This window comes from Siniperca chuatsi, linkage group LG2 (assembly GCF_020085105.1).
Source record: "Siniperca chuatsi isolate FFG_IHB_CAS linkage group LG2, ASM2008510v1, whole genome shotgun sequence".
NCBI classification, from domain to species: domain Eukaryota; kingdom Metazoa; phylum Chordata; class Actinopteri; order Centrarchiformes; family Sinipercidae; genus Siniperca; species Siniperca chuatsi.
Genome location: NC_058043.1, coordinates 4,080,530 through 4,104,585, shown reverse-complemented (window position 1 = coordinate 4,104,585; position 24,056 = coordinate 4,080,530). Strand labels below are relative to the sequence as shown.

General features: G+C 39.0%; 1 protein-coding gene across 14 annotated transcripts in view; it reads right to left on the bottom strand.

Annotated features, from left to right (window-relative positions):
* Positions 1 to 24,056, bottom strand: part of ptprt (protein tyrosine phosphatase receptor type T) — a 341,042-nt gene that overhangs the window by 150,765 nt on the left and 166,221 nt on the right. For all 14 annotated transcript variants that reach the window (XM_044221198.1, XM_044221225.1, XM_044221272.1 and 11 more), the window contains exons 11-13: positions 23,327 to 23,436; positions 3,061 to 3,262; positions 114 to 216 (exon numbers count right to left, since the gene is read on the bottom strand). In XM_044221198.1, the coding sequence (XP_044077133.1) occupies positions 114 to 216; positions 3,061 to 3,262; positions 23,327 to 23,436 (415 nt within the window). The remainder of the gene's footprint in view (positions 1 to 113; positions 217 to 3,060; positions 3,263 to 23,326; positions 23,437 to 24,056) is intronic.

The following is a 24,056-nucleotide window of genomic DNA, read 5'->3' as shown; positions in this document are numbered from 1 at the left end:
TGGGCAGGAGAACAGAGAAGAGTAAAGGAGAACAAAGAAGAGATAACAAGAGAGGATATGGGAGTAAAACATAGGAAAAAACAAAACATTATGAGATACAGGTAAGAAATTACCTGATAGGTGCACCACGTGATTGGGCGGGCTTTAACAGTATGGTGATGGTGGTCTCTGTCTCGTTCAGTGGAGCCTCAGATTCGTACTCTGGCATCATGGGGGCTGATGGTAAAAAAAAAAAAAAAAAAAGAGAAAAATTACAATGATTGAATTGCAGAAATTGACATATGAAACCAGCGTACCATTTACTGAATGATGGCACTTCCAGGAAGTCACGTTTCATTGCCCAGCATAACAAAAGTAACTACATTAGTGCAGCTGTAGAAATTTTAACATACATTCTGTAAAATGATAAATATTAGTTAAGGCCACCGTGAATCCTAACTGTTTCTGACATCACTTGGGAATTATATGGGTAGAAACACACTGACACTGTCCTTCTCCCCTTATTTTCCTCAACCCAACAAGTACTTTTCAAAATAATAATATAAAATAAAAGGAGGACTTATTCCCATCTACATGTCTCATTGTCCTACAACTCTTGAGTTAATACTGATAAATATCAGCAGAGGGAGATGTATCAAATCAACAAATCTCTTCTGGCTCTGATATTTTGGTTACTTTGTTTTGACATTATCATATCATATCTTGACAACAGTGATCTTATCAGGTTCTGTTGAGAGCAACAAAAAGACAACTGTATTCTTCATTCTGAAAGGCTTTACAGACATTCAATTACATTTTTTAATTTCACATCTGTCATGCCCTCATATTGGAGGTGCAGCATTAGTGCCTATCTGAGTAAAACATCAACACTTTTTTCCCTGATTGATGTGGCATTTAGGTTAATAACACAAGTCCAACCCCTCCTCCTATGCCCATCCATCTCTATCTGTCTGCATCATTTAATTTAAATCTCTTCATCCTTTGGTCCCTGAATGAGATAATGGAGATTGGAGATGGCGTGACATTTGGGAGACATCTCTGTTATGTGTGGAAGCACCATGGTTTTTTTTCTTCTTAGCAACATGTTGTTAAGATTTCAAGGGATGATGGAATGCAGGCTCAGTGGAAAGGTCATGCCAAAATCACTGTAGGTGTTGACAGATAGGACAACGCTGATAGCATGCTGTTGACACATTTAGACTGTAGTCTTCTGTTGTTCAATCAGCATTTAACACTGCCAGGACTCAGGATTCAGTTGTGTAGGTTAGTGGGTAGAGGAAGGTATCAATACTGCTAATTCACAAACCAAAACTTTGGGAAACATTATTAGGTTGAAAATACATTTCCCAGGGGGTTAAATGTGATATGTGTAGCTTTTTATCTTTAATACACTTTGGCATAATTAAAAGTAAGTGATTTTATGCCACATTTCCCATAAACCCCAAAGCCTCTTGTAACAAAGGAGAAGTGGCCACTTGCTGTGGCACTGAACAGTTTCCAGGACTGAATGTAACTGCATGAATATCAAAAGATGCAAGCTTGCCTTCTCAGCAGAGCCACTCTGGGTATATAAAGGCTACAAATGAAGATGTATGCCGTTATCTCTGCTTCATATCACATGTGGATTAATTCAAGTGATGCAATGACATTAATAAACATAGAAGTGATACGCTCTCTTGGATTGCCTAGGGGTATAGATTTCTGATGTTTTTATACTTAATAACAAACGTGGGTATTAACTCAAATAAGGTTGTACTTAAATATGAAAAGACAAGTAGGTGCAATTTGGCTTTAAATGGCAGTATCTTGATGTTCTCTTTATGCATCAATACACATATTTTTAAAGAAACTGCTCTCCATTTTGCAATAAATCTCTACACATTGTGCAAAGAATGGATTATTATATGTGGGGTGGAACTGAGCAGATGTTGCTCTGGCAGGTAATATTTTCACCAAACAGTAGCATGCATAGCTGTAGTTCTTGCATTCATTCTGCATGCAATTAATGCTAGTGATGCAATGCAATAAGCCACCATTTGTGAATTTGTCCTGAATCTATTTTGCATTGGTACTGCAGACAATTCATTACAGACACAGCTCACATTATCCATTTCAGTGTGCCTTCAATATAAAGTTGGACTTGGAATTTTAAGAACTACTACTTTTGGATCAGAGCTACAGTGACTGTCTCTCACAAATACCTCAAGGAGGAGGAAATAGAAATAAGAACATCCTGTGAAGGAGAAACAATCAGATATGCCATCTGAGGAGGGATTATTAGAGAAAGGTAAAAAAAAAAAAAAAAAAAAGAGAGAGAGAGAGAGAGGTAGGAGCAGAAACAGAGAGGAAGAACGAGAGATGGAAGAAAGTGATTGAGACACTGAAAGAGCAAAGGGAAACAGCAGAGACAGAGGGAGAGTCAGAGAGATAAATGGCAAAGAAAGACACACAAATAAAAAAGTGAAGGATTTTTATTTTGCATTAGTCAATCTGTCATTTAAACAACAAAGAACACCCTTCACAAAACAGTTGAAATGAGAATAGAGAAGTTCTCTTGTTCCAGAATAAAGAAATGCATTAACATGTGAGGGCATTTCACAGTTGCCACAAAAGATTGTTTTCCTTTTTTGTGGTGCCACTGACATTTTCTATGGACCGAGGCGGGTGACATAAACAGAGGGTTACAAATGGAGAGAAAAAGTCAGATAGATATGAAAACGGTCACTCAGACAGACAAAGAAAGACACAAACAAAAACACAGACTGGCACATTCAGAGAGGAACTGATTGACATACCAACCCACCAGCTGGCCAACAAACAAGCCTTCAGTGTCTCCTTCTTTACCTGCTATTATTGAAATAAGTACGCCACAATGTCTTTGTGTGATTAGAGACCAAACATCAAACAAATGTCACCAGAAATTAAAGGGAAAACTCACAACAATTAACACATTTTTATGGAATTTTAATCTGAGTAAATTAATGACACAAAATGTACAAACACAAATCAATCAACAACTCAAAACTATTAGCATTTCAAAATGTGACAAAGAATTTTTACCTGCTATCTTGGTGGTGATGCGGGTGGTGACGGGCGGGCCAAAGCCCTTGTTCGTGGAGGCTTTGAGGGTGAAGAAGTAGGTGGTCCCTGGGTAAAGACCAACGAACAGGTGATGGGTCTCGTTCCTCAGCTTGAACACCCGTCCCCTCTGGGTCGTCAGATCAGCGCTGGGGTCCAACGAGCTCAGGGCTTTGTAGGTAATCTGGAGGCAGACGGGAGACATTCAGTTTTACACATTTCAGCTTTACTCTGTTTGATGTAATGTACTTTACTTTTGTTTAGTTTGGATAAATTAATCCCTGCTCAGCTAAGGTTAGCTTAGTATACTGTATCTTAGCTTTTATTTATTTGAGAGTATTGTAGCTTCGTTAAGTTCAGCTAGGAGCAATTTATTTACTTTAAATTCTTGTTTTGGGGTTTTTTTTTTTGTTCAGAACAGCAAAGCTTAGTTTAGTTTAGACTCTCTCGATTTAATATTGACTCTTAGTTTACAGCAGTTTAATATTGCATTGGTTTGTTTACTCCTTATCCTACCACTATCTTCCTGTAGTTACAGTGGTGACTTTAGTTATAGTGTTAGCTTATCATTTGTGGTTCTGGATACCAATTTGATTAACCCAATTTAGTTTTTGTAAAACTTAAATCTTAAAGCTTAAATCAGTGATAGCTGATTTTCTTTGTCAACTTGAGGGCAGAGAAATTAATCTTAAACAAAACTTCTCCATGTTACCATGTCACCTTATAAAGTTGTTGTGGCGAACACATGAATAAACGGTTGCTTATTTACAAATCCAGCAGACACGGAACAACTTTAACATTGATTTGGACTGGATGTTTGTGGCAACTTGACAAAGGAATCCAATATTCATTCTCTTTTTCGGTCAACTGTTGAGGAAAATATGTGGCTCTAAATGCTCAAATCAGATGAGAGTGTGGAGAGGGAAACAAAACAGCAAGTTGTGGGCCGTAAAACCAAAACACTAAGAGTCGTTGATAATTATCTGCAGGTTCATCACTACGAGTATCCCATTTCACAAAATACAGACATTTGATATATTGTTTATATAAAAATATATATCAGTGCAACTTTAATTTCATTCATTCGAGTTTAAGAGGTTTCATCATTGTTGCCTTTTTATCAGTAGTTTCATCACTCCAAATCTCTAGAACATTCAGAATGTAAAACGCTCATATTTTGTTTGTAAAGGACTAAAGCGACCTGTTATGATAAAACTGTTGTTTTTATTCTGCAAAAGGCAAAGTATTAAAAAAGAAACTAGATTTCTGATATTCATATTTTTAGTCAGTAAGTCCAAAATATCGACCACCTGTTATTAAATCATCTGTTAAACATCATACAAATCAATTTTGGAGTTGAAGTGATGTTGGCTCTATACAACAGGTCTGTGTTTCTCCACATGATCTCCACTTTGAGACTGGAACAAATTGAGCAAATTGACCCATGGCCACCAAACTGGCAGAAGCACTTCAATAGTTCTTCTGTTAAAAGAACTGTCAATGTCTGTCGTAATGTTGCTACTGGCAAATTTCAACACCGCACAACTGTCAATGACTGCACACATGGACACACACAAACACACACATGGTAGAACATTGGAGGACAGCTGTCATTGTGAATGACAGTCAAAACAAGAGTATTGACTGCTGGGGAAAAACACATTAATAGCAATTCAACCCCAAATACATTTCAGCACTTCATCAAGTATCTTTGTGTGTGTGTGTGTGTGTGTGTGTGTGTGTGTGTGTGTGTGTGTGTGTGTGTGTGTGAGTGAGTGTGTGAGTGTGTGTCTGTGTCAAGGTCTCTAAGTGCATTTCAGTTTGTATTTCAGCCTCAAAGTGAGAAAAAAAAACTAGATATATAAAGTGCATAGGCAAGGGAAGAACGAGTGAGGGAGGTAGAGAAGAAGAATGAACAAAAGAGACAGAAACGAAGACAAACAACATGAATGAACCAGAAGGCACTCGGTCGAGCGGAAACCTCCACCAACACAAACATTTCTCTCCAACTTGCAGAGCTAAATCTCCTGGAATGGTTCATGTTTCCTGCCATTTGTCTTCTGGGTTTGATTTCTTGACAAAACAGCATGCCAACTAGGAAATCCCATCGGAAAACTTCCCTACCACCATGAGTGGAGCATCATAGCTATGGCTACAAAAACAGAAAATATCTAATAAATAAATCTCATACTCACATCCCCATCAAATTCAAGAAATACTAGGACTGAGAGAGCCCTGTAGACCAAATCATATCCAAATATGTTGGTATTATCTGAGATCTCTTGCTATCAACAGATACATTTGGGTAAAACATAAACATATTCAAAGTTTAAACATAAAGTATGAGTATAAAGGAGAGCGATGCATGCAAAGACAGACATAATGAGCAGGAAACAGATATGCCGGGTGTGAGAGAGAAAATGAACAATAGAGAGATTTCTCCTAATGGGCCAGTGGTCTAAGATAGGTACCGCATCACCATAAACTCTACAGTTTGGATTCAGCCAGGGAGCTTTGTGCATGCATGTGATCCCCATTTCCCATCTGCCCATGTTCACTGCCACACTCTCTGGAATAAAGCTGCTTTGAAATAAATTCACACAGAACACAGAGAGTTTGAAAGAGTTAAAGTGAGGCAGAGAGTAAGAGTGAAGGAGAGACAGAGAAACAATATGTGCAGAAGAATCGAACGGAAGACACAGAGCTGTAATGAATGAATGCTTTCAAGGTTAAGATACACACAAACACGCTTGCATAAGCACACACTGATAAAGAACTCTGATTTGGAAACAGAAATTGAGATAGGGAGAGTTTTCATCTGACACAGAGTAGCTCATATTCAGTTTTATTATATGCATTGGTGAAAAAATAATACTGTTGTGACAAAAAGTACATTGAAATGAAAAACAATTGAATTATAATGGAGAGGGGAGAAAGAATCTGATAAAAAATAGTGAGAAAGTCAAAGTGAAAGCCCGAAAATGAACAAAAGGGAAAGAGGAATAGAGAGCAAGAGCCAAACTGAAGCTGAGAGCGAGACTTAACAAGAGGGAACGAGGGAGAGAGAGCAGGAGAGCAAAAAGAAAGAGAGTGATAACAAGTGATGTAGATGGATGTTTGTGTAAAATGGGTACCGCAGAGGCTGGAGGTGATGTGCGTGTGTAAGTGTGTGAGTTTGTGGGGGGAGGGAGAGGGAGAGGGAGGAGGATCTCAGCACTTCACACTCATGGACGTTGGGCGGCCCTCATCACTCCATTAGCGGACTCAAATCGAAAGCGGTGACAGCTGGGTGCCTCACTTCGACTAGGCCTGCAGGCTGGAGTGGTGATGTGTGAATGTGTGACTAGGTGTGACTATGTATGTGTGTGTGTGTGTGTGTGTGTGTGTGTGTGTGTGAAGAGAGAGAGAGAGAGAGAGAGAGAAGAGAGACATGGTTGATGATAGAAGAAAAGAAAAATACAAATAAAGAAACTTGAGAGTGAGAGTAGAAAGACTGTTCGTTTCACCAAATGTGGATTTTCTGGCTCCAAACACCTGAATGGATTGTAGTGTGAGTGAACTCAACTTCCAGGCTTGGATGTGTGATGTCACAGATGCTACATTCATGCTTTTTATTAATGCCCCCCCCCAAAAAAATATTGATTCTAGTTTGTGCGACTCTGGGGTCAAGCTCCGGGAAGCTGGAAGCTTGACTGTGTCTGTGCTCTTTGATGTAATTTTCCATGATATTCATACCAGTTAGAAGCACATGAAGAAACAGCTCAATGAGGATCAATCCAGACTATGGTTTGCTTTCATTTCGTTTTATTACATTAGGTTTTCCATGTTTGTGTAACTGCTGCCTATCAGATACAGTAGATGTCTACTGTATCTCCTGATACTCATAAACCCTTGCTTTCTGGGGTATTTCCTGTAGTTGGTCTGGATTACAGGAAAGTTTTCACTTATGTATCACTGTCTTGTTAGAAGACTAAATCTATAATGATTGATCTAAGCCCCCAGATTCACTATGGGCATATACTGTAGCGCTGTGGTGGGTGGGAGAAATAACATGAAGGAATCAATAAATAAAACAATGTTTTCTTCATTGTCATGGTGCAAACCTGAAACATTTTTGTCCTTTGAATTTGGAGCAGCTGTAGCTCAGGCAGTCCTTGAGCAAGACTTGAACCTCTAAATCACTCCCACTGCCTGGGTAAGGGAGCAATTTAAGCAGCTTTGGACAAAAAAAGAAAGAAAAAAATTAATAACATCTACAAAAATGAATGTGATGTAATGTAACTTCTGATATCATTTAGCCTAATGAAGACAATTTGTACAACCACTGTCTATACATGTGCTGCTGAATAGACAGCTGTTTCGGAGGAGAGCGATGGCTATAACAGAGGGCAGAAGGTCGGACTTAGTGTGTACTGAATGGATGGATGCTCCCATTGCGCTAATGTCTCACTTCTGTTGTGAATTTCATTTGAGACTTACTTTGTCCCATGTCCAAGTGTTTCAATGGCACTGGTCTCATCTGGCCAAAATAAACCTAACTCAGAGAATAAGTCCTGCAAACATGAACACACAGTTAGTTTTCCTCTATTCTTATTTTTATCTTTTGTTTCGTTGCCAGTGCACTGAGAAAGTAAAACCACGATGAGAAGTTTTCTTCTCCACTTTCCTGGTACTTGACTCCCCCGGTACAACACAGACAGACAACTAAAAGCCACTCAGATTAAGGAACTTGGGACAAAACCTTTAGCCAATAGAAGACAGCGGTCTAAAATGCAGCAGAAAGCCCTCGACAGAGCAGCAGCCTCGCCTTCGACAAGCAGCTGACGTCTCCCAGGCCTGAAAGTTCGCCTGGCTGGTTGAATAAAACATGTTAAATCAATAGCTATTTATACAGTCTGGGACTTAGGGGCTGGAACAATAAAATATCATCTATTTCATCTACGCTGCAGTTTTGGTTTGCACATCGATGGCTGTTATTTTATAAGTCATGAATGGCTCTCTATATTTTTATGGGCTTTACAATCTCTCTCTCTCTCTCTCTGACTTTGCTATCGCCTTACCCACTCACTCTTTCTCTCTTCGCTCTCTTATACTTTCTATTTTCTGTACACCCTTCTCTATGTCTCCACTATTTCCTCAATTTTCTCTTCATCTCTCTCTCTCTCCACACTTGATCTACTCACCATTTCCCTCTCTCTCTTTCAAAAGGAGGAGTTTGGGTCATAAACCTACTCTCTCTTTTCCACCCCCTCTCCCTTGGTGTCACCTCTCCTCTCTCTCCCTCTCTCTATAGTTGATGTACTTGGAATCAGTAGAGCCATAAAGCTCAGGTTGTTTTATTGGCCAATGAAAAGGCAGGCGCGCAGCAGGGCAGTGCATCTTGGGTAATAGAGTGTGTGTCTGTGGGGGATAACTCACTGGAGGTAAGGTGTATGTGTGAGTATGTGTGTGTGATTGAATTAGCGTGTAGGAAGTAAATAGAGGATAGAGGTAGAAAAGGAAGGAAGATAAAGAGAGAAGAAACATGAATAGAGAGAAAGGTGAGAAAGAAAAAGAAACGATATATGTAAAGAGTATATATATATCTTATCTGACCATCCCTCTCTTTACATATCTTTTCTTTTTCTTTCTCACCTTTCTCTCTCTTCATGTTTCTTCTCTCTTTATCTTCCTTCCTTTTATATCAGTTATATATATATATATATATATATATATATATACACACTGATACTAACTGATATATATATAACTGATATCTGATATATATAACTTGTGGATGTTGGAACACTGAGCTACTAGTTGCTTCGCTGTAAGCCTTGATTGTGGTTTTTGAAGTATCCATTCATCCCACATCCTTTGCATGTAACCCCTCTGACTAGGGTTACTGGAGTAGTAGCATTCCAACAGAGCCTTATTATCGCATTTCGCCCATCTCCGTCTTGTTCCAGTAGCCCATTTGTCATCTCGATGCTCTGGTGCCCCAACACGTGACGCAGACCTTGTTTGGCCAGGCGACGTCTGAGCCGGCATGTCATGTACTCCATTGTCACTCATCATCATGAGGTAGGCAGTAGCGTGAAGGGTCTTGCCTAAGGACCCACACTGGATGATGGGTCATTGCTCATTGCACTCCGAGAGGGATTCGAACGCTGTTCCCCCGTGTCTTACCAAAGACAAAGTTTTTTTTGTTTTGTTTTTTAACTGAGAGCTTTTTTGATGGTTAATAAATCATTTACAAATGCTTTATAGATAAGTTGTAAGCCATTATTAGAACAACTTTTGGTTCATCAAAAAATCTCTGGCGGGTGTTTTTCCTTCTCCAACATCTTTTTTATCATTAAAAAATTATAAAGACCTTCACAGCATCTGGACCAAAATATATTTACCAATAACTTATTAACATACAACCAAAAAACTTGATGGGCTATTGTAAGAAACTTTATTCATGACTTTTTACACAAAAGTCATAATGAACCCATTATAAAGGGTGCCTTTTTAGAAAAGCAATGCCAGAAACATTATATCTTTGCAGGTGTTTGTGCATCTGATTGTGTGCCCACATGTGTGTTTGCACATACCACTGCGTGTGTTTGTCCATGCAGGAGACTGATGTGAGCATTAGAAGCGGTACCTTTGACCTAGCAGCCCTCTTCATCAAACACACCACAGCTGCAGTGTGTGTGTGTGTGTGTGTGTGCGTGCCCTGCTGGGCCGCAGCATTTTGAGCTCCAGCCAAGTTTTATGGAAATAAACAATGTTTATGAGGCGCCGTAGTGGGATCGGTGCTGTAGAAATGCTATTTCAATTCAGTTTTGTCATTTTCCATTTTTTATTCTCTGTGCTCCTGTTTGTTTTATTAGAAAATATGCAGTAGCCTCATTCCTCACTATTTCAGTGTTGCTGTTCTCTGTCATGTTGAATTAAGTAGGAACTATGTGAGGTGTTTGTTCTTCCTGCTCTGTTTTATTTTGCTACAATTCACTTGAGTACAGTTTCAAATTGTTTACCACCGCTCTACTTTTTAAGCATTTAGTAGAGGCTCTCATCCGGAACATATTAAAGCAGTATAAATGAATAAAGTTGGTTTCACTTACTGCCTGTATCGTTCAGTTGTCCAGGGGCTGGGACTGTAAAACATCTATTTCATCTACACTGCAGTTTTGCACATCAATGATGGTTCCTCTGGATTTCTTTGGGCAGCACGCTCACTTTTTCTTGTCCTTTGTTTAATCTTTTCTGTCTCGCTCTCAGTCTCATATAACCTTTGTTTCTTTTGCTCCGTTCTATCCTGAGGATTAATTGTTTGAAGTGGAAATTATATTTATTACTTAAACTGGCATGTGAGGACCTTCCCCCATGCATTTTTGTTCCTTTTTAGGCTTGCTGTAGTCAGGCAACAGAGCCAGCTGTTTGTTGTTCTTAAAATCTGTTAAATAGAAATTAAATAGAGAATATTTTATAAAACCTATCTTGCCTTGTAATGTATAAAAAATAAGATATAAAAAATATATTTTCCAACATAAATAATTGTGCCTTTCCCCGGATGCTGACATTTCCAGTTCTGCCCTCAAACTCTCTCTACTAACTGTATCAAGGCCCACTATGCATAACATATAATCCTTTCAATCTCTTTGCACCTTGACACCTGCGATCCTGCCTTCTAACTCAGTAAAAAAAGAGCTTCCTAATGTGAATTCATGACAGGAAGAGGACATTTAATAACACTTTCTTATAGATGCAATATATAAACCTGAATATAACTTCCCTCTCTTCTTCTCCTCCCCTCGCCATGGATCCTCGCACCTCCTGTCTCGCCCGGTAACTTAGTAGACATCTATTGTTTTAAGTTCCAGCATTTCTGTTTTTAGAAGTTTCCATTTGGGACAGACTGTTCTCTTGCTTCCCGGCTTTAAAATGTCAAGACATTCTGGGTCACTCCGAATAGAGAGGAAAACACACACACACACACACACACAAACAAACACAAGTGCTAATAACAAGACACACGCACACAAAGACATACCAATCCACAGATGTATGTACATGCAAAAATCTCCAAATAAATGACAAGACGCATGCAGATGCACACATGAATACCTATGCACACATACATAAAAACACAAATGGTAATGGGATCTTTGGTGTTTTCCTCGTCCCAGTTTTCCATTGTTCCCAACCAGATAAGCTACCCGGAGAAAGAAACAGCAACAGACAATAGTCCGATAATATTCCGTGACCGTGCTGCTTCTATTGTTCTCATCGACTCTTGATAAGCAAACAGAAGTGAGAGAGAAAAAGACAGAAGGACAGAGCGAGATGAGGACTAAATATAGGCTGATAAAATTTCCGGGCCGTAGTATTGTTCTCGCTGAGATAAATATACACAAGAGAGAAATGGAAAAGGAAAAAGAGACATGAGCAGTAGACCAACGATAATCTAGCTTCATAAATAGCTGGGCTGTTAATCATTAACAAAGGCCTCAATCGCTTAATCAGGCTGTTCACTCAGCAGTCCAGAGGCAGAAGGGAGTTCTGGGAATATAAAATTCAACAAATGACAGGATACAAGAGCTTTTTCTAAAGCTTTGTCTGCTACGGCAGCCTGCTGCGACCAAAGTTCACATCAAAATCAATACCACCCCCGCCACAAAAAGTATCAAAGAGTAGAAAGTCAGTTCACCCTGGAAGAGGTGATCAGAGATGGAGCATTAAAATCACTCCAGAAAATCAGCCGGTGGTGACAATTTGACGGGAAACGGCCTGAATCCGCATCCGAGTGACACTTGTTTGACAGCCACACAGCAACTTCCTGTCAGCCAAGTTAAGACAAGTGACAGAGAGAGCACTCTCCCTCTAGATGCTAATGTAGGCCACACATGCCTCTTCTTCCCTCACTCCTACATTAAAAATCATTTGCTGACAAACTATTCACCGCAGATTGGCAGTGATTTATGATGTGTTTTGTGTGTTGTGGCTATGTGATTTTCCCCGTATCAGCAAGTTACAGTGATGAAAAATAGACACAATCCTCGATTTTGTTCATATTTTTTCTGCTTTTTTGCCCCTGCTGTTTTTCATTGCTTCTTGGTTTTGTTTCACTAGATGCAAATGTGGAAATCATTAGCTTTGGTCTTTTTGTCTTTTAAATCTATTTTCTATACTGTATGTAACAGGGAACAAAAATAAGGAGAAAATGAAGGACAAGGGAGGGACGCAGCTTGCCACATTTTGCTGTCTATATGACAATTGATAATGTGTGATGGAAGATGGTATATACTATATGTATAATGGAAAAGTTGGACCTTATGACAGATATGAGATATCCACAAATATGCATATATATATATATATATATATATATATAAATGAAGACTTTGGAGTGGCCTAGTCAAAGTCCTGACCTGAATCCTATTGAGATGCTGTGGCATGACCTTAAGGGCAAACACTTTTTCACACCACTGTATGTATATACAGCATATTAAGAATAAACTCAACAGAGGCAAACCTGGCTGTACAACTGGAGCAATATAGGAGGGGAAAAAACAAATAAACACAGCAGAGGTAGACTTGGCCTCAGCACTAAGGTAATAAGGGAGAAATTAAACGGAAAATATTAGAAAATGAAAATAAAGATCTGACAGGTAAAGATGTCAGGGGAGGCATAACTGCCTGCTGAAAACCTGGTTTGTAGTTTTCGGTCAGCGGGGTTCTCAGGGGACCCCAATCAGGGGTGATTGGCTAGAGAGATAGGAGTGGAACCTTGATTGGCTACAGGGCAGGAAGTTGTAGTGCTTGAGAGATTAGAGCCCCACGCATAGTCCTGTGTGTGTGCGTGTGTGTGTGTGTGTGTGTGTGTGTGTGTGTGTGTGCGCTCATGTGTCAAGGTGTATAATCTTCTTCTCTTTGACTACTGCCAGACAGACTTGCTACAGTGGGTTCAGAAGTGTTTTAAGAGACCTGTACTCATTGCTGCTCATTTATTGCTTTTGATATGCACATTGTTTATTGTTTATATATATTTAGTAGCTGTGAGTTTTGTTTGCTCATTCCCTCAAGAAAAAAAAGAACATAAGGAACCATAATGGTTATAGAGAGCTGCCAATCAAAACTGCATTGATTATACAGTACATTATAACAAATGAGATTAACTATAGTAACATGCAGATGAAAGAAATATTTTTCTCCCCTAAAATAAAATCACTCACAGCTCAATGTGATTTCAAAAAAAGTATCATATATTTGATCACATTTTTCTTTCTTTTCTAAGCAGACATAGGGACTTTTCTGACTGACACAATTAAGACTTTCGTATATTTAAATAACCCAGGTCTGAGGTCAAAAGCCTCTATATGGACAACTGAAATTCTGCACTTCTGCAATAAATATTTAAGACATACACATAAAAAGGAAAAGCAGAGCTGCCTGCATTACTACTCAAGTACACACAAACACACACACACACAGGTGTAAGTGATACTAGGCCATTCCCCAGCAGGCCAGACAGGCAGTGTGACAGAGTAAATGGGGTCAGCAGCTCAAGGACTTGAAAGCCACACTAAATATAGTCCATTATTGACAGAAATGAAAAACAATACAGAGGAAGAGAGGAAAGAGAAGGTGAAGAGAGAATGTGGATAGAAGGTGAAAGTTATGGATGAGATTGCTTCTCACTCTTCACTATCAGTGTCTTGATACTGTTTTGTCTCTCTCTCTCTTTGTTTATTATTGGCTTTAAGTTTTCAAAGTGGCAATCATTTCGGACCCTCAAGTTTTCTGTATAGACCAGATCAGTATTTTGATTTATTTAATCTTCTGTTTCTTTATTCTTTTCTTTCTCTATTTTAGAACTTATTGAAATAGAAGAATGCAAGGCAGCCTCTATGCATGTGCATATATTGTATGTGTTCCACTGTCTCTCGTCTGCTGTTCAACCATACTGTAGTAAACACACACACTACTGCAGGGCAGTGCTCTGCTGAGATCTTCTCTTGCCAATCTGAGTGTATGTGTGTGTGTGTGTGTGTGTGTGTGTGTGTGTGTGTGTGTGTGTGTGTGTGTGTGTGTGTGTGTGTGTGTGTGTGTGTGAGAGAGAGTCTCAGACTCAAAGTGAACTTCCAGTAAGGGGCGGTGCTAAGCTTTGAGTCTAGCATAGACGCCAGCTGAGGTCAAATCCACAAAATAGCTACTTGTCAGTAAACTGCTTTCCCAGCAGAGCAGTGTAGATGTCTTTGTTAAAAGCCCATTCTGTGATCCACATGTAAACAAAGGGGCCTGACCCTTCAAGATTGAGAAAACAGGAATGGAACCTCCAAAACTGACTGGCTGGGTTTTAAATACATCCAGTAACACTACACAACCACTAAATTTGAGTTATGTGTGTCTTGTTCTGTAATATGTTTCTTTACATCAGTAAAATAAGCCAATAATGTCACTAATCATCAGTAAATTAAACTCTTCAATTACTATCTGACTATAATTGCAATTTATTTTGTTAAAAATTACAGATTGGTCCTTTACGGCTGCATTATTTCAACATCGCTGAATATTAGGAGTAATTTTCACCATAATAATGTTGTCTTACAAATACAGATCTTTTTAAATGTTAAAACCTAAAATTCTGGGTATTTTTGAGGCCATTCCGGTTTCTCATTAAAACACTGATATACCTAAATTATACTTCAGATGCTGGCGTTTGCATGGAAATCTGATGAACTCTGTCTTGCCATCTTTGGGTCGTCGCATGCCCTGTTGGATTTTTGAGGCATCTTTAACTTCCTGTTTTGCACTGAAGCAAGCTGAGTCGCTGCTATCACTCAGTAAACAGCATCGATAGCAAGACAGCCTCAAGCGACTGCTTCTCTCCTAATGAGAATCAATCATTCCTTTGTTCAGAAACCAGTGATAAGGGAAGAGAATGTAACAACTATATGTCTGCAGTTTCTATAGAAATCAACAGCTTGGAACAGAGTAACTCATTGAAATAAATGCCAGACTGGTTGCCAGTATTGATTTTTGTGATTGATTAAAGGCCCTACTTGAGGAGAGAGGAATTGGAGAGTAAAGTTATTCACACACAAGACCAGACCAGAATAACTACATACTCTACTAGTCGCCTATCACTTGAATGTATTGGATTAAACAGCTCAAAGGGTTGTTCAGCAAAACATTCTTATATTTTTGTCTTCTAGTCTTGCTGCTGGATATTGAGTAGCAGATATTGAGGGCTGAGTGCCTTGAAGTCCTCATACTTAAAAATGACAAAATAGGTAATTTATCAGTCACTTCTAACTCATATAAGTGTTTCCTGATCTGCCACTTCTATGGTTAAGGTTTGGTTACATTTATTAAACTAAATCTACTCAGTTAAGGTTAGAGAAAGATCACCTTAATGGTTAAAAGAAACCACAACAACCTGTAGTATGAGACAGGACACAGACCACCGTCTTTGCTGTCAAAGTCACATGTGTTGACCAACCATCCACTTCAACCACTTCCCTAAGAGACCAGGATAACATCACAGTACCTCTGCCTTTGGTACTAACAGAGGACAGTCAGTATTCATTTGACTGAAGAACAAAAGTTGCTTGTCAACAATGGAAACATAGATCATTATAAGAATTTTTAACAATCAATGCTATTGGTTTTTCTGGCGAGGGAAGTCTCAGTGGTTTGTGTTTTCATTGTTTTGGTTATGTTCTCACTTGCTTCAATGTAAAGATCCCTGTCAATCTTAAATTTCCATATTAAAAGCATTTTGAACATATCCTTCAAATAAAGGAAATTTGTACGTAAAGCTGCATCTGTTTTTACATGCTTGTGACATCATCGCTCCAGGTCTAAGATATTCCATTTCCTGCATTTTTTCATGAAGAGCACACTCCTTAGACAGGTTATTTAAATATACCAATTTTGCTAAACGTACTAAATTCTGTTTTATCTGTGCATAGCAAAGTCGAGCTCTTCCAATTCTGTAGGCTGAGGAGATCAAAATCTAAAAAAATATGCGTAATAAGGCCACTTTGGAGTACTTGAGCTAGAAAGCCTCCACCATATGTTTACCAGCTTTAAATTAGAGGAGATAGGAGGTATTTGTCAATAAAAATCAAGTATTGTGGGGGTTTTAGGCCTCCACAGAGAAGGCTACAATGCACATGATACAACTGAAATAACAACTTATTGCAATTCTGAGCTCCCAGTGTCTGATCAATTTAACTAATTCAGATTTTACCTATGCAAAGAAAATTTTAGTTTTCCTCAGAGTAGATTGGAAAACAGACGCATTCAAACTTTAATAGTGCAGATGTGGCGTATTCCAGATTAGGTTGAAACATGAAAATTGTATACTTGTTGGTTGGTCAAACCCAATCAGCAAAACTGTGATCTCATGATTTGCTTCACTGCTTTATTCTAATCAATGTTAGCACCAGCATCTGTTAAGCTAGCAGGGGTTCAGGAATAAAACCAGCAGGGAGGCAAGCTAGCTAACAGAGAGGACCTGTAATGCTTGGATGGTCTGATGAGGCAATCAAAGAAGGGATTGACAAGGTCATAATCTGCGTGTGCGCCAGTGTGTTTGTGTGCTTGTCTGCTCTCAGCTCAGTAACTGCCGATATCGGTATGATCTAAGGGGTCATAGAGGGCAGATAAAGTTGCAGGAAGTCTTACATGGGAGAGAATATAGAAACATTTAAACCTATTACAGTGGAAGCCGTCAGTTATACATCCAGCTTATTTTTAAAAGATATTGAACAGCTGGTGCGGTTTCATCATACCTTTTCTTTTTCCTGAAGTGTAAATACAGCATGCAAATGATGGATATTTCATCGGACAGAAACCTTTTTAAATAGTATTTAATATTGATAGTTTATTATAGAAAACTGCTTGACATTACAAATTACAATCCTTATACACGAGCACAGTTCTTTTGCATTCAATCACTAGACATTTCTGCCTGTGTAAAACGCCCATAGCACAAAAATTGAAGCTTTTTAACTCAGTATTGTAAATTCCTACATTTAAGACCTAAATGCAGCTAAATCCCAACTAATAGTTCTACTGACCAGCTTGAATGGCAATTAAACTGCACCATGTCAGTTTAAGAAGATCAGAGTGAAAATAAGGCATCGAATTTGGTCTAGTCTATTCTGTGCAGGAAAGGAAAGACTTGAAATGAACTACTTTGTCCACCTGCCACGATGTCCGCTTCATCCCAGATTCACCGATCATGTTCATTTTTGTGGATTAGAATTTTGCAATATGACAAATTCTCCACCTGATTGGTAGTGACCACCCAAAATGAAGGGTGGGATGGACTCATTTATCAGCAATTGTGTGGTGGCTGATGGAAAGGTCTCCTCTGACTGGGGCTAAATGTCAGCTAAGAACAACCAACACGTTCTCACTCCCAACTCGTCAAATATGGCAGCTTGGTCAGTGGCCCTAAGCTTCAAACTATGAACTATGCTATATGTACCCCTCTAGCATCAGTTTTGCATGTGCAGGGGGCTCCGCGGTCAAGTTAGCAATAATGAATATGCAACGTCTGGTTAGACTTCCAAATAAAACATGTGGTTAACGTTGTGAAACGGTCGCAGTTTGGTTAGGTTTAGGCACCAAAATTACTTGGTTCGGTTTAAGAAAAGATCATGGTTTGGGTTAAAATATGTATGTTAGTTACATAAGTTAAGTTACGTGACTTACGTAAGTTAAAAAGAAGTCAACGTTGACTATTGGTTTCACACAGGAAACGAACAGCGGTCTCCTGGGTGAAAGTCCTGTGTTTTACCCATCCGACCACCCCAACCTCGTCCCTAGGAGGACTTTTCTTGCTCTTTATACTACATCACCTGAATGCAGTTTATTTCTTTAGTTTAGGTCCAAAATGGGAAAAATGTGGAATAAAAAAATCAGACATCACATGATACAATTGCAACATACTGCAGTGCTTGTTGCATCCATATTCTATAGACTGGATTGTCTATATTTCAGAGATAATAATCAAAACAAGTCAGGCCTACAATTCTGTGATTGTAATTATTTTTTGTCTGTTTTTTGTGACATGAATAGAAACAACAGAAGTGCTGCAGTGGTAGATCACACAGATTTGAGAACAAAAATGCTGTTTTAGAATCATCACTCTTCATTCCTACATCCATGAAAAAGACTAATAAGTTTGGTCTTCAAGATTTTTGTTCTCAAATTCATCTATGTTTTCCTCTCTACCCACCTCACGTCCATCCACCCATCACACTTCCTCCCCATCACATTTTCCCCAGACATCATTTATCCTTCCTCAGATGAGACATGAGGCAGTGAGCAAGGCGGCCTTGGTCCCTTTAGATCTCACCCAGATGTCTCCTTTAATCCTGTAATTAGCTGCAATTATAGTAATGGATGCAAGAGATGAAGTGATCATATTCGCACAATGAATTAATTAATGTAATCATGCTATATGATGAATAATGTTTCTTTCTGACACACTTTCACTTGCTCACTTTATACGTTTTATGTCCCCTCCCAGTTCTCTTTTCATTCTTCTCATTCTCCTTATCTCTCCTCACAATTTTCCACCTCCGCCCATCTATCTCAACCCACCTCCTCCCCCCCCTCCATCTCATTGTCCTAGGTGTAATTCATCTGATTTCTATCCTGAAAAGCAAGGAAAATGCAGGGGGAGGGGGAGAGAGACAAGAGACAACAGAGCAGGACAGGACACAACAACAGCCCCTTTAGATGTTGCAGATGATGCCTTTAATCCTGTCAATAGCTGCAATTATAGTAATTATCTCTAATAGCAGTGCATTGTGTTGAGGCTCTGATATGTTTAACAGATGATGCCGACTCGTGCCGCCTCCGCCGGGCAGAGAGGGCAGGGAGCTTAGATTCACATTAATGAAACCGACACAAAACAAGGCGAAACTGATGATGGTCCCAAGAGGTTTATAGACTGCGGAAAGTGTTTTTCAAGCTCTGGGTCGAGATCTAATGGAGGTCTCAGAGATGGTACTAAGTGGTCTTTGTACTGCGCAGAAAGAGAGGAGAGACTGGAGATTGATGTTAGGAGGTATAAAGAGCTTGGGAGAAAATGGAGGCAATTATATTGGAGGAAGTTGCTGCCAAAATAAGATGTGTGATGAGTTTAAAATGGGCAGATAAAACTGGAAACTTGTGGGCATTTTTTTAACATTTTATAGAACTTATTTTAGCAGTTTCTAATTTCCATACCAATGCAGAGGTGTATTAAGAGTAATTATAACTGTGTCAGGATACAAAGTGATTCTGAGTTTTAAGTATACTGACATCAGAAGTCAGTGAGAGCAGAGTTTAGATTCGCATATCAGCACAAACACAAAATGGGGAATACATTTTTCATAATTGGAAGATACATTTTCAAACTGAGAAAGAGAGAGTTCAGATTCGTATTCATTCTTACTCATGGCACATGGGGAAAGTAAAAATAAAACCCAAAACAAACTTTGTCCTGAATAACCAGGGCTTACACACATGGAGGTTTTTCAAACTCCACACACACACACACACATGTTCACACACTTACTCAAGCACTTACATCACTTTCTAACTAACACATTTTCTCCACACACACACACACACACACACAATATGTCTTACTCCCTACTTCACACATTCATTTTCTCATACACACACACATTCACAAACTTAAGAACACACTCTATCGCTGACTACTTCACTAACTCCTCACACACTTTTCATCACTTTCTAACTCACTTTCTCTCTCACACACACTCACTCAAAAACTCACCAATTTATTCAGGAACACACATTCTTTTGCTTGGTACTTCACTCTCTTTCAGATACACACACACACACACACACACACACACACACACACACACACACAAAATAACCCTGCCAGGTCTTGGTGTGAGGTAGCTCCTTGATGCAGTGATATAAGAGGCAGACAGGAGACAGAGAACGGGTCAATAATTCATTAGATAGAGGGCTTAACTCAACTTCAACCCAAATAAACCGTCTATGAGCACACACACACACACACACACACGCAAACACACGCACCAAAGTGTACACCCACATCTCTCAATCTGTTTCTCTATCTCACTCACTCCCAAACATTGTCTCAAGGGCTGTCAAGGGATAAGTCTCTCTTCCACTTTCTCTTCATTTCCAAGCCCTACTTTTCTCTTTCTCCTTCCACAAGAATTTATACTCACTTTTGAATTGCTGCTCATATCTAATTTTATGAGTGTTCATATCTATTCCTGGATGTATCTCATATTTGATACCAATATGACTTGGCAGTGATGTATTACGCTGTATTCAACTACCAGTGACAAAGCAAGAGGCTACAAGTCATTTTCAATGGAAGCCGGTGACATGAAGCTACAAACTGACGCCTGACACTTGTCGCTGCTTGTCGTGCTACAAATTTGAGCTACAAAAAGTTGAGCTGGCCTCAACTTTTTTTCAGCGCTCCAGTGACGCGGCGAAGCATCAAATCCTGTTCCGTTCCGTCTAAAAAGTGGAAGAAAAACTTAACTACAGCTACGAGCGCTTGAGCAACACTTGCATGCCAACTCGGCGACAATGTAGCTGGCCACTCTTGGCCATTTTGTAGTTTGTCGCTCGTAGTGTGAACATAGCTTAAGATTAAATATGACAAACAACACGACTGTTTCTGTTCCTTAGTTTCCAGATTGTTTTAAACAAAGATCCTGTCTTCGAGTCTTGATGCATCTTCATTAATACCAATCAACTTGCTAATCAACTTGGTTTTCCTTAAATTGCTGTGGCTCGTTGCCCTCTATGACATTGCTCAGTCAAGCTGCTATGGTGCAGAATAACAACAACTATGCCTCAGACAAATGTCCTTAGATTGACAATTTGCCATAGCTGAAAAACTATGCTTTCAAATACATATTCCCACATGTACACTGTATTGCCAAAAGTACATGGACACCCCTGTCCAACTTTGTGGAAACAGTTTGGGTAAGACCATTTCCTTTATGAGTTTGATGAGAAGAACTTTACTAGCCTGCACAGAGCCCTGACCTCAACCCAATCCAACACCTCTGTGATGGATTGGAAAGGCGAGCCAGGGCTAATCACCCGACCTTACTAATGTTCTTGTGGCTGAATGGAAGAAAATCCAAGAGATGTGTGTAATGTTCACCCGTCATGCTTAAATACTTTCAGTGTACAGGTAGGTCATATGCTTTGGGATCCAACTTTGAAACTACATTCTGGTTCAGATCAAGTTCACAAAAGAGTATGCAGACCCAAGCCTATCACAATGGTCTTTTAATTGAGTGTGAGTTAGTTCATGACCAGCAGATGTACCAGGTGGATACCTCTGGTGGGACTGGTAAGTTGTCTTACTAAACATCCACATCATAATATTAAGTATGAAAAGTACCTTAAATAAACAGATAGGAATCAGGAATGTTCATATAACAACAGAAGAAATTTGATTCCATAAAGCTTTTTCCTGTTGACACTGTCTAGACATTAGATTTGTGTCACATGCAAGTGACAAAAATAATTGTTGCAGCTGCAGTGTTAACAGTCTCAGTGTCTTACTCCTCTTATATCTGAACCTCTCTTGTCCTTATTTTCTATCTCATTCTCAGTTCCTCTTGATTTGTCTTCTTTTCTTCCACTTCCTAAAGTAACTAGACTTATTCCTTTCTCTTTCTCACCCTCAACTGGCCTTGTTCACTTGGTTTTAAATATTATTCTTGAAAAAGCTGCTCAACAAGTTGCTTGAGCTCCCAGCTCTTCTTTCACTCTCCATTTGTTTGATTATGTGTATCATGTCTTGTTGTAAAATGATGTGCAAATCAATACACTCGTAAAAATACAATGATCTCTTTCTCTTTCCCTTCACTCCTTTCTCTCTTTCTCCATCCTGTTCCTATGTCTCATCTTCTGTCTCCCCCATTTCTTTCTTCACTCCTCTCTCATGTCTAGCTCGTTCGGCTGCTCCGTCTCTGCCTCTGGTGGCTGACAAGGTCTAAGTGGTTTGTGGCTTCTGAAGGACAGACAGACTCTGGAGTTTCTGCTGCTGTTGTAATAATGCAGAAAGCTGCTGGAAGGCCAACCAAGGTGAAATGAGAGATCTGGGACATGAGATCAGCATAAAATCTGGGATCAAACCTGCAACCCTCTGCTTCACACATTGTCACAACCCAGTAGTTTCAGTCCAAAATGAAATTGAAAAAAAGGCACTCTGTTTTGTGAGTGTAAACTTTGACGCACTACAAGCAGAAGATCATAAAAAGTCATACAGCATTGTCATTAAGTCATTGTCTCCCCGTAACCTCCTAACCCTTAGTCTTTTTTGCACATCTTTAATAAAATAAAAACCAATAGCCCCAAATCATTATAAAGCTAAAAACAATGAGCTTAAAAACAAGTTTTCCTTTGAAATCATGTTAACTGACCTAGTACTAGAGTTCAGATTGTTTATTAGTTGTTGCCATGCAAATCTCACTGATATAATTTTAACAACTTTTTTGTCAACTTGACAAGCCGAGTTTTAAGTGTAGGGTCTGAATAGGAAATTAATCTTCAATGGTTATGATTATCATTGTTTTTTTGTTTGTTTTTTTATTAAATAAACAACATGTGACTCATCTTATCATATATTAAAAGACACATAAGTATTCAACAAGGAAGTTCAATCAAACTTAGGAATACAAATGTAGGAGCGAAAAGTTTAGTGAACACTCAGCTGGACAATCAATCAACTCATCATTTCAAATGAAATTATATTAAAACACCAGGAAAAATGAAGTCCTGAGATGGGACCAGAAATTGTAACTGGAAGTTGTAAGTTTGATATTAATAAGGATAATTGATACTGACATGCTTAGTTGCATTCTGTTAATTGTTAAATAGAATTTCACTAAATTCCAGGATGAGTTTTTACACACTCATATGTCAATAAAATGGAAATCCAATACAAAAAAACACTACAAGCCACAGCCTCAAAAGGTGACCACATTTATAATTTAGCACATTTGTGTGTCAAAAACTGAACACTATAAGTTCACAAAATGGTGGGCTCTGGTATTGGATTGCAGTATATCGCACAGGTGTACCTTACAAACTGGCAACTGAGTATATTTAAGCCACTCTTACCTGAGCCAACTTTGATGCTGCCCAGTGCATGGATTTAAACCAATAACCCATACCACAACCTTGCAAAGTTGCCACTGAGTGTGAGCATTGTTGGAAGTGTTTGACTGACCTCATACAGTGTGATGACCCCGTTGGTCTCGTTGGGAGCTTTCCACTGCATGAAGATCTTCTCTTCGTAGGGCGTATTCTGCAGCGACTCCATCGGCACTGAGCCAGGCACTGCAGAGACAGAGAGTACACAAAACATTCTAATGCCTTTTGACATGAATAAGTACTCGTATAATTATTGTCTGTACTGAATGCAACAAAAGCTTTGGAAACAACTGTACTTTATACTAGTAAAATTTCACAGCTTGATGTGTGATAATGCACTTTGTAGTGTAAAGCAGATTTCCAGCCAAATATAACTGTCCAACAGTGTAGTAGCCAGCGGAAGCCGTTAACTATCTCAGCCACAATCACATTTATTTATGGTAAGTTTAGTAGAGTCTCAGAATAAAAGTGTTAATGATGTACTCACATTGCAATGCTCTACTTACTCTACCTACCAACCTCAGTTAAACATGTTACAACAATAAAGTGAAAAGTGTGAATAAAATCAGCTCTCCTGAAAACTCCTTTGATCACGCTTGTGCAGCCATTAAAAACAAAATGAAATACAGTAAAGTATATCCATAAAGACAATGCTGACATATTGGAACACATACTTCACCCTCCACTCCTAAATATAACACAAATATTCTTCTGAGACAAATAAAGAAGCATGCGTGTGAAACTGAACACAGAGGGGAAACAAAAATGTTCAAGGGAAGGAAGAATTAAAGGAGCGTGCGAGGAAA